Below are 14,970 nucleotides of genomic sequence, written 5' to 3'. Positions count from 1 at the left end.
CTGTGTCCCAAAGGTTTTGGTATGTTGTGTTTTCATTCTAATTTACTTCAAGAAATATTTTAATTGCATTTTTTATTTGTTCTATAACCCAGTGACTTTTTAGCAGTATGCTATTCAGTTTCCATATATTTGATTTTATTTCTTATTGTTGAGTTCTAATTTTATAGCATTGTGATGTGAGAAGATAGTGTGTAGTATTTTGTTATTTTTTAAATTTATTGAGACTTGTATAGCTATCTAACATGGTCTATTCTGGAGAATGTGCACTAGAAAAGAATGTGTATCATGCTGTTGTTGGGTTTAATGCTCTATAAATCTATGAAGTCAAGTTGATTGATTGTGTTGTTTAATTTCTCTATGTATTTGTTGAATTTCTTTCTGATTGTTTTGTCCCTTTTTTGACAGTGGTGTATTAAAATCTAATATTATTGTAGAGTTATCTATTCAATTTTATAAGAGTTTGACTTATAGTTTGAGACTTCTTCTTTGGGAACATAGATATTTATTGTGGTTCTGTCCTCTTGTTCAATTGACCCTTTAATCATTAGATAATATCCTCCTTGTCTCTTTTGCTTGTTTTTGCCATAAAGTCTATTTTATCAAAGATTAATATTGCCACTCCTCATTTTTGATTGACACTAGCTTAATACATTTTTTCCATCCTTTAACTTTTAATCTATGGTTTGAGTGTAAGATGTGTCTCTTATAGACAGCATATTGAAGGACCCTGTTTTCTTATCCATTTTGCTACTCTCTGTCTCTTGACTGGTGCATTTAATCCATTGATGTATGAATTGATTGCAAGGAGCTCTGGTAGTGTAGTGGTTACGAATCGGTCTACGAACCTTAAGGTCTGCAGTTCGAAACTACCAGCTGTTCCGTGGGAGAAAGATGAGGCTTTCTGCTCCCGTAATGATTTACAGCCTCAGAAACCCTGTACAGGGTCGCTCTGAGTCAGAACCAACTCCGTAGCACATCACCACTACCACCATGAATTGATTGCAGTCATTTTGCTTTGTGTTTTCACATTTTTTCCTGTGCTGAGCTCATTTTGTGTGTGTATGTGCTGGTTCTTTCTTACCAATTTATTCATAGTTTAATGTTTAAAAAACTTCATGGACTTTCTTTAATTGATGTGAAGATGTATTAAGTTTCTTTGTGATTACTCTGTAATTTATTAATTTCTTCCCCAAATTATAACAGTCTGTTTTTTCTTTAAATGTACTTGACTTCCTCACTTTCTAGTATTCTATAACTATACTATACTTTCCCCTCTTTTTGCTCTGTCTTCATTATAAACTGATATATCTGATTCCCTATCTTTGTTTTACTCTGGATGCTTCAATATCTGAATTGAATTGTGAGTGGTGGTGCCATATATTTCAGTCTTCAGTTGTTTTCTGCTGTTGTTGGTTCTCAGTTCAAAGGACTCCCTTTAATATTTTTTATAAAGTTGGCTTAGCTTTTGCAAACACCTCTAAAATTTGTGTATCTGGAATCGTTCTAATTTTACCATCATATTTGAGAGACTGCTTTGCTGGATATATGAGCCTTGGTTGGCAGTTGTTTTCTTTCAGAGTATTGTACGTGTCTCCCCATTGCTTTCTCGCCTGCATGGTTTCTGCTGAGAAGTCAGAACTTGGTCTTATTGGTTCTCCTTTGTAGGTAATGTTTCATTTTTCCCAAGCTGCTTTCAGGATTCTTTCCTGGTCTTTGATTTTGTTGTTTGATTATAGTATGTCTTTGTGATTTTTTTTTGGAGGGGTTCTCTCCTGTTTGGGGTTTGTTAAGCTTCATGAATACTTATCTTCTCATCTATCATGAGGTTAGGGAAATTTTCTTCCAGAAGCTCCTCAACTATCTTTCCTCTCATTTTCTTTGTCTTTTCCTGTTCTGGAATTCCAATCACCTGTGGGTTATTTCTCTTCATGTTGTTCCACATAAATCTTAGGCTTTCTTTAGCTTTTTTCATTCTTTTCTCTGATTGTTCTATCTTACTAGTATTGAGAGATTTATCTTCAACTTTGCTAATTCTGGTTTCCATTGATTCAGTTCTACTTTTTTGCCCTTTCAGTGTATTGTCCATTTCTGATATCTTAAAAATTGATCTTATGAATTTATGTTTGAAGGTTTTGTATTGTCTCCAGTGCTGTATCTATTTTGTTTGATTGTTCCTGTAGCACTTTTCTGAATTCTTCCTTGTTTTCCTCAACCTTTCTATAAAACATTTGGATGTACCTCAATACCATTCTCCTGAATTCTTTTTCAGATAGTTCCAGTGTCTCTTCTTCCTCAAAAGCATTTTCAGCTCTGTCTCCTGGTCATTTGTTTGTGCTACTCTGTCTTGTTTCTTCATGTGAAAAGATGTTTCTTCCTAGGCATTGTGCTGGTGTTGCATTTTATTAAGTTGATGAATGTATGTTGGTGAATTCTCATGCTCTCACCAGTTGCCAACTAGTGTGTGTGATCAGGAGATGAGTTTCTCTGTTCACTGTTCATACAGTTCAGTTCACGTGGATTAAGTTGATGTTGGTTATAGTCATGGTTCTGGTGTAGAGCAGCTAGTATTGACTCTTGTCCAGTTGGTGGAGTTGTAGATGGTTTAACTGTGGCTTGGCTGTATGGCCCTTATTGCTGTCTCGTGTGATGCGAAAAGGAAAACAGACAAAAACAAGAACAAAACAGTCCACACAGCAAAAAATGAAAGTCAGTGGCTTTCTCTCTGCCAATAGCTGGTGTACTGCACCACTTACAGGCCTCTTGCCTTCACAGCTGCCAGCGAACATTCAAAATGGTTATGCTGCTTCTGGCAGGCCCTTATAGGTCAACCCATCACCTTTCCTTCACTTTTTTTCTCTACCCCATGCATCCGTTCAACTCCCTTTCCTAGTGAGAGCCAATCCAAGGCTGGTCAGGGTCAACTTTGCAGATTTGGATCAGAGCCTACGCTAGTGTGGTTATTGTATATCGCTCCTCCCTGGGGCTCACAACTTTTACGTGGCTCTGACTGCCTGGAAAGCAGGAGATTCCCTGGGGATGTACGCTGGTTGGTTAAAATAATATAAAATTGCACCTGTGTCTCTTCAAGCCATAGGTAGGTTTCTGCATTACAAATAGGTTTCCTCATTTCTAAAGTCATTCATGAACTCTCAAGATGGCTCCAGCAGGTTCTGTCTACTACTGTTACTTGTCAGTCCCCTCTCTCTTGCCACATCTATTCAGCTTTTTCTCCCACTAAGCACTCTGTCCACTTTTCTATCTCTTTCTCTGGAGCTCAGAGTTCCTGGACCATCTTCTGTATCTGTCTGATCTAGTTTTCCATATTCTTGCTATAGAGATCCCACACAGCCTTTCTGCCTAGTCCACCATCTTTATCCCTCCTGAACATACACAATTCTTATAGTAATGTAGTATTATATCACAAGAAAGAAATGGCTGTAGCGAACTAAATTAAGACAATATATCTGTTAGAGGTTTATTTCAACTTTTAAAGTCACTTGCTATAGAATATTTTCTGAATTCATTTTTCTCAGAATTTAGAGTGATAAATTGATTACTTTGTTTAATTTTTCCCTTACCATGTGAATGCCCTTGCTTCTCAACTGCGTGATCCAGTTATTAACAGTAATATTGTATGTGTGTAAATCACAATATTGCATTGTCTTATTCTAATAACCCCATGAAGTAGGTTGTGGTATTTCTATTTTAGATTTAAGAGAAATAAATCAATAAAGAGATTAAACAGTTTATCCCAGCTCACATGCATAGTCAGTAAATAATTTAGTAAAAATTTGCATCAGGTTTTGTGGGTACCAGTCCAGTATTTTTTCCACTACACAAATTGTAGCTAGGGATTCTCTCATGTGAACATCATCATATGACCAGAATCTAAGTGTGTAATTAATAGATGTATATTTGAAGCATTTGACTTGTAAGAGGGAAAAGATACAGAATTTTATAAAATAATATATTTGCTGCTCCTACCTAATTAGGAAATTTCATACTGATGAAATGCTTTTTAAATATAAGAAACATCTTTATAAAAGACCAAAGCCCTTTCTTTTCCATTTTCTTCTCATTCTTTCCCTTTTCATTTTTTGTAATTTGGCTATTTTTCTCTTACAGCATGTACAGAAGCATATTCCCAATCTGATGAGCAATTTGCTTGCCATCTTGGTTGCCAGAGTCAGCTGCCATTTGCTGAATTGAGACAAGAACAAGTACGAAATTAAATTGCCTGCTTAAATAGAACTGACTTGTAGTGCTTAAAATGTCTACCACCCACTTGATCCTATTTTACTGTTATATTTTATTTTCATTTTCATTAAAACAAAAGTACATATTTGCAAATGAAAATGGTAATTGAATAATTATTTTTATATAGCACTTGGTGTTAAAAAGGATGTTCATATCCATAATCTTGGTTTGTTTTTTCTCTTAGTCTAGTAAAGATATTCTTCCAATTTTGCATATGAAAAATTGAAGCTCAGAGAAATTGATAGCCCAGAGTCTCTCAGTGACTTAACTTCAATAGCATCATCTTTTCTCATCTATATTATTATAGTAACTAGCTGATTTGACAGCATGCAACAACGACAATGCATCCTTTACTTTGTTTCCAGAATATTTAAATAGAAATAGAAATCTCATGTCATTCTCTTGCCTATCCTTCAGTAGATTCCCCCTTCACATATAGGTTTGCCTCCTTACTAAAACATGGCCCTTGATTATTTCTCCAATACCATAATTCAGTATCCTACATACTCTGTACTATAAACATTTGTTAAAAGTTTTAAATTTTTATTAACTTTTGGATATGAAATACTGTTTGATAAGCAAGTTCTGGCAAGAGAAGAGCCAATAGGGTAAACCCAGTGTTCTACAAGTGATCCAGGAAGTTTTGAAGTATCCAGGTTTTCTCACATAAAATCACTTTATAATAGAATTTGAGTCTTCTAGGTAAATCTCTAAGTAGCTCTAGTAGTGTAGTTATTACGAATCATGCTGCGAACCTCAAGGTCAGCAGTTTGAAACTACCAGCTATTCCGCGGGAGAAAGATGAGGATTTCTGCTCCCATAAAGATTTACAGCCTCGGAAACCCTGTACAGGGATGCTATGAGTCGGAACCAACTCCACGGCTCATAACCACCACCACCAAATAAATCTCAATTTAGAATGAGGGGTTGGGGATAGTGGTACAGACCATCTAGAACTAAAACAACCCCAATATAATTTACACTTAGCTATAAAAAATACATTGCAGATAACTTTCATGTGCCTGAATAGTAGCTGTATTAAACTTCCATCTTGCAAACAGAGCAAACATAGATGGGGAAAGAATTGTCTCAGTTGTCCTGCTGTCCAGTGAAGGAGCCTTGCATAGCTACAGGGAACAAGATACTATGCTCAGAACTTTTGTGAGGGACTTTCCTGAGATTATCATTGATAATTCTATACTTCTTGGTACTCTCTATATGAGTTTCCTACTGGATCCATTTTATTGTGATTTTAGACTTTTATTTTCCAAAATGCATAATGATAAAAATTGAGTATTGTTGTTAAGTGCCGTCGAGTCGGTTCCGACCCATAGCGACCCTGTATAGGGTTTCCGAGGGTGTAAATCTTTACGGGAGTAGAAAGCCTCATCTTTCTCCCACGGAGCTGCTGGTAGTTTCGAACCGCTGACCTTAAGGTTCGCAGCCCGATTCGTAACCACTATAGCCCTATACAATTTGAATATGAGAGCATTTATGGCATATATGATTCATTTATTCAGTATATTGTAGCAGATTTCCCTCCTACTGATAATGTAACTTTGGGCTAATTTTGAAGTTTGAGTTTTATTTCCTAAACACATTACCTGATAGAGGAGAGAGGTAATGTACAAGTGCGTTTAATGGCAATTTAAAGTAACCTGTGATTTAAGCTTTACCATAGTTAATTTGTAGAGTTAACTAAGAATTTACTATAATAGTAATGGCTATGTTAGATTCATTTAATTCTTTATTTCATGGATCAATAAGGATTTGAAGAATCTTGCTTATGATGTTCTCTTGAACATACATATATAAAAAATAATATATTTCTCATGATTTCATCTTTTTTAAGCTCATGTCCCTGATGCCAAAAATGCATCTGCTCTTTCCTCTTACTCTGGTGAGATCATTCTGGAGTGACATGGTGGACTCTGCACAGAGCTTCATAACCTCTTCGTGGACTTTTTATCTTCAAGCTGATGATGGAAAAATAGTTATCTTCCAGGTAACACTTGTGTTTCTTGGATTCATCTAAATGCTAACAATAGTAAATGTAGATGTCTTAAATGAGTGAGTGGCTTGGTATAAAGCCATGGATTCAGCCACCTAACAAATACTTATCATCAAATAATAATAACTTCCTTAGCCTACATGCAAACATTGGGCATCAGGACACAGTGTCCTCGGCAAGCCCTCCAGTTGTTATCTAACCAGAACTCTTGAGTCTTCTCAATAGTAAATAGTGGTTTAATTGGTTCAACATGAACTTTTAGATAAGAATAATTAATATACTTTGAAGATAAGCAATGGTGTGTATATGATGCCATATGACTGTTAGAGAAAAGCAATATGATGTTTTTATTGTTTGTAATGCTTTTCCTTATAACTTTTGAAAGATTTGTTGCAGAAACATTTTGCCTCTTAGAGAGGTAACTTTTTTATATGATCTCCGATCTTCAAACAGCTCTATTTTATTGATGTAAAACTTGAGAGTCTTAACTTTTTAAAGATTTCACTGCCAGTAAATGACTGAATTGGGCTTCAAACCCAGGTCACTTTCGCTCCAAGGTTCACATACCACTTTACCACCCTGTCTTCCTTTCAGTTTGGTATTTAATTCTTTAAGTTTACCAGCCAACAAATTGTACTATTGATTTGTTTTCCTTTCAAGTGCTAACGTAAATCTTTAATTATTGTTGCTAATTGAGTGGCTTGCTATAAGCCTAATATGTGATTTTTTTAGCACTACTCTGCACCTTGGATCTCCTGTACTTAATTTAGCAAAAAGTAAAACAGAAGGAAGTTTTTCTCTTTATATTCATGAAAAAGTTCTATGTCCTAAGTCTACTTCAATTAAAATGTAAATGGGCTCTCAGAAGTTATCATTCATTCTTGATCAGATGTGAGATTAGTCCTTTGTTTTTCTTTAAGATTTGTGTCAGAAACTCCACTCCAGAGGATCAGAAATAAATAGAAGATGTAAAGTGTGGAGTGAGTGTTTAACATGCTTAAAAAAAATAGAATGTTTCAGATGAGAAAAATAGCGATAATATGTGTTTAGTGACAGATTTTGACAGCCTGCTAAATTATTCCTGATCAACTAGAATTAGAACTCATTTTTGTAGGATGTGGTATTTAATGCAGTATATTATAATTTGTCCCTCTTATTTTCTTTTTTTTTTTCTTTAATGTTGTCAGAAAGCTAAACTGACTAAATGCTTGATGATGCCAGAAATCCGTCTGTTTCTTGCAAGGCACTGGAGCTGATGTTTAGGAAATGCAATTAAAATATATTGTGGTTAATGTGTTTTATTTTTTATGTCATACTTCTGTTACTTTTTCTCAATTTAAATGTTTATAGAGATGATGTGTTGTAGACCTTGTTGCTGGAAAAAAACTTAAGAAGTACAAATGGCTTAATTGCTTTCATTATCATTCTAGTCTAAGCCAGAAATTCAGTTTGCACCACAGTTGGAGCAGGAACCCACACATTTGAAAGACTCCTCTCTAAGCAAAATGTCGTGTAAGTTTTATTTTTAAGTAGCTTGGAGTAAGTGTTGGAGTTGGTTGTGTGTTTGTCTTTACACTAATGGAGATCATTTCTACAGCAGTGGCTCTCAGCATCACGATTGCTTTGTTAAGACACAGATTCCAGGGCTTCATTCACCTCCAAAGTTTGTAATTCACCACATTTGGCTTAAGATTGGGGAATTTGAATTTCTCATAAATTCCCAGATTTTGCTGATGCCACTAATCTAGAGACCATTCTTAGGTGACCAATATTCTCTGATGTTTAGTTTGCAGAGATGTTTTGAGTGTGAACTAAACCAATATTCTGATATCTCCCAACTAATCAAATTGTGAGACTGTGAACTGTGAAAGCGTGAGTCCTTATTCTAGCAAGAAGTGAATTTTAATTACTTTTTTATCAGCGTGCTTGGTGAAGTTTACACAGCAAATTAGGTTCCCGTTGGATAATTCTGCATAAATTGTTCAGTGACATTAGTGACATTTATTCCATGTGTGTAAATTCTCTTTCTTATGTTCTAGTTGTTCCGTTTCCACTATTCTAGTTTCCTTCCTTCTCACCTTTGCTTTTGACTAATTACTGACCTTTTTGCCTTATGATGGTCTTAAAGTAGGGTACAAATCTTGTGGGTAATATATTTTATTTTGTGTGCCATTCTGCTGTAGCACTCAAAGGTGATCTGAGGAGACAGACTCAGCTCTAGGTTTAAAGACGTCTCACAGCCATTGTGTTATGGGGGTCCTCTACTGTTCCAGTTTGTCTGGCGTTTTTCAAAATAAAACTTTGAATTCTGTCCCACCCATGTCTCTGGGATCATTTATTGTGACCCCAGTCAGAACAGCGGGTGGTGATAGCAGATTACCATCTAGTTCATCAGGTCTCAGGGTAGATGATGTTGTGGCTCTTGTAGACTTGTTTCTTCTCTACATTTTGGTTACTTTCTTATTATTTTGCTCCTGGCAAGTCAAGACCTGGCAAGTCAAGACTTGTATCTTAGATGGCTACGCCAGGCATTTATAACCTTAGGCACTACTCACTTCATGAGGACACAGATCCTGAGAGTTTTTTTTAACTATGTTAAGCCAATTGACAGAGTTGTCCCATGAGACTATGACCTAAGCTTTCAAAACTAGAAACCAGTCTTGGAAGCTGTTTGGTTATATCTGTGGAACATCTATATCTGCATCTGTCTTCAATGACTATATGTGCCTGCATCCTCATATTTATATTTATGCATATACCTACCTCTACACAATTCTATACTTAGTGAAGCCCTGGTAGTACAGTGGTTAAAACACTAGACTGCTAACAGGAAAGTCTGCAGTTCAATCCCTCTAGCTACTATATAGGAGAAAGATGTGGCAATATGCTTCCATAAAGACTAACAGTCGTGGAAACTCTGTGGTGGTGGTGGTGGTTTGTGGTGGCTCTGTCCTGTAGAGGTGCTTTGAGTGGGCATCGACTCAATGGCAGTAGGCTTGCTAGTTTGTTTGTTTAGATACTTCTGTGTTCTCACCTATGTACATACCTGTACTACCAACATACCAATAGGCTATATCCATCCATGTGCTCAAACACTCATTTTCACTTTGGTTGTGCTGTGCTCACATTCAGTGCCACTTTTTCCATCACCAATAAATAATTATCAAGTCTCTATAATCTAAAGCTGGTAGGTTTGAACTGCTGACCTTTGGTTAACAGTCTAGTGCTTATCCTGCAGTGCCAAATTAGGACTCATAAGAGGGATCATACAGTGTTTATCTTTATATGATTGGCACTTAGCATTATGCCCTCCAGTTCCATCTATGTTATAATATGGTTTGTGGGTTCATCATTGTTCTTTATGATTATATGGTATTTCTTTGTATTTATGTACCACAATTTGCTTATCCATTCATCCACTGGGTTTCCATATATTGGCTATTGTGACTAAAGCAGCAGTGAACGTAGATACATCCATGTCGTTATTTTTAGATGTGTTGCTTCAGGATAATGCACTGGACCACAAGGTCAGGTTGAAACACAAGGTTGGTGATTCAAACCCACCAGTCACTCCTTGGAAACCCTATACAGAGTCCCTATGAATTGGAACCTACTCTATGACATTTAACAACAACATCAGGGTATATAATGGATTCCTGGTCTGGTGCTGTAAGATAAGCACTGGTCTGCAAGGTCAGGTTAAGCCACAAGATCAGTGGTTCAAATTCACAGCCACTCCTCGGAAACCCTATACAGGGTCACTATGAGTCAGAATCGGCTCTATGGCACTTAACAACAACAGCATCAGGGTATATAAGGAGCCCTGATAACATAGTGTGTTACGAGTTGGGCTGCTAAATACAAGGTCAGTAGTTCAAATCTACCTGCCTCCTCCCACAGGAGAAAAACAAGGCTTTCTGCTCTCTGAAAGACTTACAGCCTTGGAAACCCTATACAGGGTCACTGTTAGTTGGAACCAACTTTGATAGCCACCACATACCACCACCACCACATGGAGTCCTTGTATGGTATCAGAGTCCTTGTATGGTACTGTAGGATTAGCACTAGACTACTAACTATTCATTAAGGAGCTCTGGTAGCGTAGTGGTTATGAGTCAGGCTGCCAACCTCAAGGACAACAGTTTGAAACTATCAGTGATTCAGTGGGTGAAAGATGAGGCGTTTTACTCCCCTAAAGATTTACAGACTTGGAAACCCTGTGCAGGGTCACTATGAGTCAGAACCAACTCCACGATACTTAACAACAACAGCTAATTAGCCACTACATGGAAGAGTAAGACTTTTTTCTCCCAGAAAGATTTACAGTCTTGGAAACCCTATATAGGGTCTTCATGAGTTAAAATTGACTCAATGACAGTGAATTTGGGTTTTAGTATTTTGAGCATTATGCATAGTAGGATTGCTGGATCATAGGGTAGTTCTGTTTTTAGAATTTTTAGAAAGTGCTATCCCATTTTCTATGATGGTTGGGCCATTTTATAGTCCCACTATAGTCACCCACATCTTAGCCAACATTTGTTACTTTTATCTTTTATCAGTGTGATTTTAATCCCAGAGTAAGATGATATCTTACTGTAGTTTTGTTTTGCAACTCTCTACTGGCTAATGGTTGTGAGCATCTTTTCATGTTTGGTTGCTTGGATATCTTCTTTAATAAAAGTTTTGTTCAAGTTATCTGCCTGTTTTGTTACTGGATTATTTGTCTTTTTGTTGTTGAGTTGTTGCAGTTTTATATAGCTTTTGGACATTAAATGATTTATCAGATAAATCAATCCAAAGATTTTTTTTCCCCCCTCAGTCTGTAGGTTGTCTATTTATTCTTTTAATAAAATCTCTGGATGAGCATAAGTTTTAATTTTTATGAGATACTATTTATCTATTTTGTCTTCTAGTGAATTTTAACTTAGAGGAATACAAAGTATTAAGCTAAAGCAGAGTTTAGCTTATCAAGTTTATGACCCCATATCTTATTTTGGATACATAATTAACTAATTATTTGGGTGGATGGGTGAGTAATGACAGTATATTACAGTATATAACGTAAGAGCATTTCTAGCTTTAATTAGACTAGAAATTAACCAAATTTTATTATTCGAGACCCATATATAATTAAGAAGCTCTGGTAGCATAGTAGTTACAAATCGGGCTGCTAACCTCAGGGTCAGCAGTTTGAAACTACTAGCTGTTCTGCGGGAGAAAGATGAGACTTTCTGCTCCCGTAAAGATTTACAGCCTCGAAACCTTGTATAGGGTCACTATGAGTTGGAACTGACTTCATGGCACATAACAACAACAACATATAATTAAAGTGTTAATTTCAATAAGAAGTTGAAAATGAAAGAAGGAAATTCATGGTGTGGTATCCGTTTGGGTTTTGATGTGCTAGAGAAACTTCCATTCACTGTAAAGTGTATCCGGTCACACTGTTGAAAACAGGTAGACACCTGTAGAGTAGGTATACTCAGAAGTTGTCCTTTGAGACAAGCTTTTGGAAGATAGGACATGATAAACTTGTACCTTGTTTTTTTGGCAGATCTGCAAATGAGAAGTTCACAAGCACACAAGAGCTTTCTTGAAGATGGAGAAAGTGATAGCTTTTTAAGATGCCTCTCTCTGTAAGTATTCTTACTAATTACTTATGTGGAAAACTTTAAAGTATGCCTGAATGATTTGGTAGTCATATTTTTGTTTTTGTCTGAATGGCTAAATATTAACTTGAATAGTTGGATAAGAGCCATAGATTATGATGAAATGCTGTGTGTTCTCTACTAAGTAATGTTGATTATGCCAGAGATTCATAAGGATGGAATGGGGCCAGGCAGGGATAATTATGGACATTCTGCCCTCTTGAGAATGAATATTAAGTCTTCTGGGTCTCAGTGGGCTTCTGTTCCTCCAAGGAGTTTTAATATAAGACCCATTCTTTCTCGAAAAGAAGGAAAGAGAAACACAGTGGAGTATGACACTTACTGATAATTACCTACCCTGTGTCAGATACCAGACCAAACACTTCAATATAGCAGTACAAAAAAGTCCTTGCTCTCACAGTGGGCTAATCTACCTCAGATGGAACACCAAAATAATCCAGATTGCATGCTTGTAATTTATTATAGAAATAATTTTTTGGTATGTTTTATCAACTATCAATTGTTGTTAAGTGCAGTTTCTGAGGAGTCCAGTGCTTGTCCTACAGTGCCACATTTAACCTAAAAATTAATACTTAGTACTGAGCAAAACCTTTAAAGATGATGTGAGAAAATGAGAATTTAACTTTTAATTTCCTATTCACTTCTAAACCTGCTTTTGATCTTGTAAAATAAAGCTTTTTTTTTCCTCTTAAGTATTTAGAGTTTTTGTTCCTGTTTGATAGTTTTATAAAACTAAAGTAGCCATCTAATCCTAAGTTAAAATTTATTTTTAATATTGCACTGCCTGGCATCTTATTGGTGACTTCTTGTCCTTTAACAATTTGTTCTTATATTTTATATTATTCTTTTAAATCTAATTTTAATATTTTAAAAATAATTTTGTAAATGTTTAAATTGGAAACAAGTAATTTTATAACTAGATACTTATTCATTAGGAATGTATATGACCAAACATGAGTTATTATAATAGTCTCCTATATTTGGATACAAAGGAACCCTAGTAGCATAGTGGATTGCAAGTTGGGCTACTAACTACAAGGTCAGCAGTTTGAATCTACTAGCCACTTCTCAGGAGAAAGATGAGACTTTTTGCTCCCATAAATATTTACAGCTTCAGAAACACTGTACAGCGTGTATGAGTTGGAACCGACTGAACCCCACACAGCCACCACCACCATATTTGAATGAATTTTTTTTGTGGGATATTTTTAATGATTTTCTCTTCAGTGTTCTCATTAGATTCTTAGAAACTGCTCTACAATACATAGGTGAATTAGAGAGCCAGAGCCATCTGCTTCCTTCAAAGGTCATGCTACTTCCATAGTTAAACAGATCTGAATGAAAATCACTCAGTTTTTCGCTTAGCATTTCTTTTTTAAGGGTCTGTGATGTGTCAGACAATGTTCACTGTTTTTCCATGGGCTGATCCTTTAGAGGAGTCCTGGTGTGGCGCTGTGGGTTAATGCACCAGACTGCAAAGCCATTAGAACTGCAAGATTGGTGGTTCAAGCTTACCAGCTACTCCTTGGAAACCCTATACAGGGTCGCTGTAGGTCAGAACTGACTTGATGCCACTTAACTACAACAACAGTCCCTTAGAAGTGGACTGACTGTTCATCCATCCATTAATAATTGGGATGCATATTGTATGAAGTATGAATCTAGGAAAAGTAGAAACTGTCAAACAAAAGAAGTGGAATGCATAAAGATCAGGCATTAATGAACAAAAATAGACAGTACGAGCCATTTGAATTGGACAGTCTTGTGTTTTTTACTTTGCCAGGAATGACAAATTGAAAATGAATAGAGTCACATTCAGTGTCAAAAGGAACATTTCAAAATCTATCTTCAAGTAGAGTACTGTCTGTGATAAGATAATGTCTCTTTAGCTACAAAAAAGACCAGTTAATGAATATTCAAATTTATGCACCAGCCACTAAAGCCAATGATGAAGAAACTGAAGAATTCTACCAACTTCTTCAGTCTAACATCAATCAACCTACAATCAAAATGCATTGATAATTACTGATGATTGAAATGCAAAAGCTAGAAACAATAAGGAAGGATTGGTAGTTGGAAAATAGGGCCTTGGTGGCAGACATAAAGCTGGAGATCACATGTTACAATTTTGCCGACCAACAACTTCATTGCAAATAGTTTTTTTAGTAACATAAATGGAAATTATACACATGAACCCTGCCTAATAGATTACATAACAATCAAATTGACTACATCTATAGGAAGAGACAACAGAGAAACTCCATATCATCAGTCAAACTAAGGCCAGGGACAGCTAAGGCCAGGGACCAACTAACTGTGAGGCCATCAATTGCTCATATGCAAGTTTTACTGAACCTGAAGACAATTAAAACAAACCCATAAGAGCCAAAATACAACTGTGAGTAGTATATACCACCTGAATTTGGAGACCTTCTCAAGAACAGATTTGACACATTAAATACTAATGACCCAGGACCAGACATATTGTGGGATGACATAAAAAGCATCATGCATGAAGAAAGCAAATGGCCATTAAAAAAACAGGAAAGAAGAGATCAAAGTGACGTCAGAAGAGACTCTGAAACTTATTCTTCAACATAGAGTAGACAAATGGAATTGCACAAATGGTGTGGGAATTGGAATACCTAAAATGGGGCTACAATGTGCCCAGTGAAGGACGCTTCCTGTGGAGCCTCTGCATTACATGAAACCATAGGTGGAATCCTGAGCCCCATCCAGAATCTTCTAAGGTGGGAAATTTCCACTGGAAAGGACAAGCAGACCATCCTGGAGTGGCTAGAAGAACAGAAGATACTTCTTGAAAGAAAGACCAACAGGAAAAATACAAAACAATAACAGCAGTCTGACTGATTACTACAAGAACAAGGAAGTTGCTTGCCCAGGAGACATCAAGGCAAGCGGTCAGGTCCCCTCAGGGCAAACACCCTTCCCAGACTGAGACTCAGTGGGAATACACAAGTAGACATGTGCTCTGACTGGTGACCATGTTAATCACCGCTAAAGGGAAGTGTT

General features: G+C 36.4%; 1 protein-coding gene across 1 annotated transcript in view; it reads left to right on the top strand.

Annotated features, from left to right (window-relative positions):
• Window positions 1-14,970, top strand: part of TMEM59 (transmembrane protein 59) — a 53,502-nt gene that overhangs the window by 20,976 nt on the left and 17,556 nt on the right. Inside the window, exons 3-6 of the mRNA XM_006839796.1 lie at window positions 4,126-4,220; window positions 6,110-6,262; window positions 7,699-7,780; window positions 11,823-11,904. Coding sequence (XP_006839859.1) covers window positions 4,126-4,220; window positions 6,110-6,262; window positions 7,699-7,780; window positions 11,823-11,904 — 412 coding nt within the window. The remainder of the gene's footprint in view (window positions 1-4,125; window positions 4,221-6,109; window positions 6,263-7,698; window positions 7,781-11,822; window positions 11,905-14,970) is intronic.

This window comes from Chrysochloris asiatica, unplaced genomic scaffold (assembly GCF_000296735.1).
Source record: "Chrysochloris asiatica unplaced genomic scaffold, ChrAsi1.0 scaffold00026, whole genome shotgun sequence".
Classification (NCBI taxonomy): Eukaryota; Metazoa; Chordata; class Mammalia; order Afrosoricida; family Chrysochloridae; genus Chrysochloris; species Chrysochloris asiatica.
The sequence above is the reverse complement of the archived record's forward strand: the minus strand, read 5'-3'. Positions and strand labels throughout refer to the sequence as shown.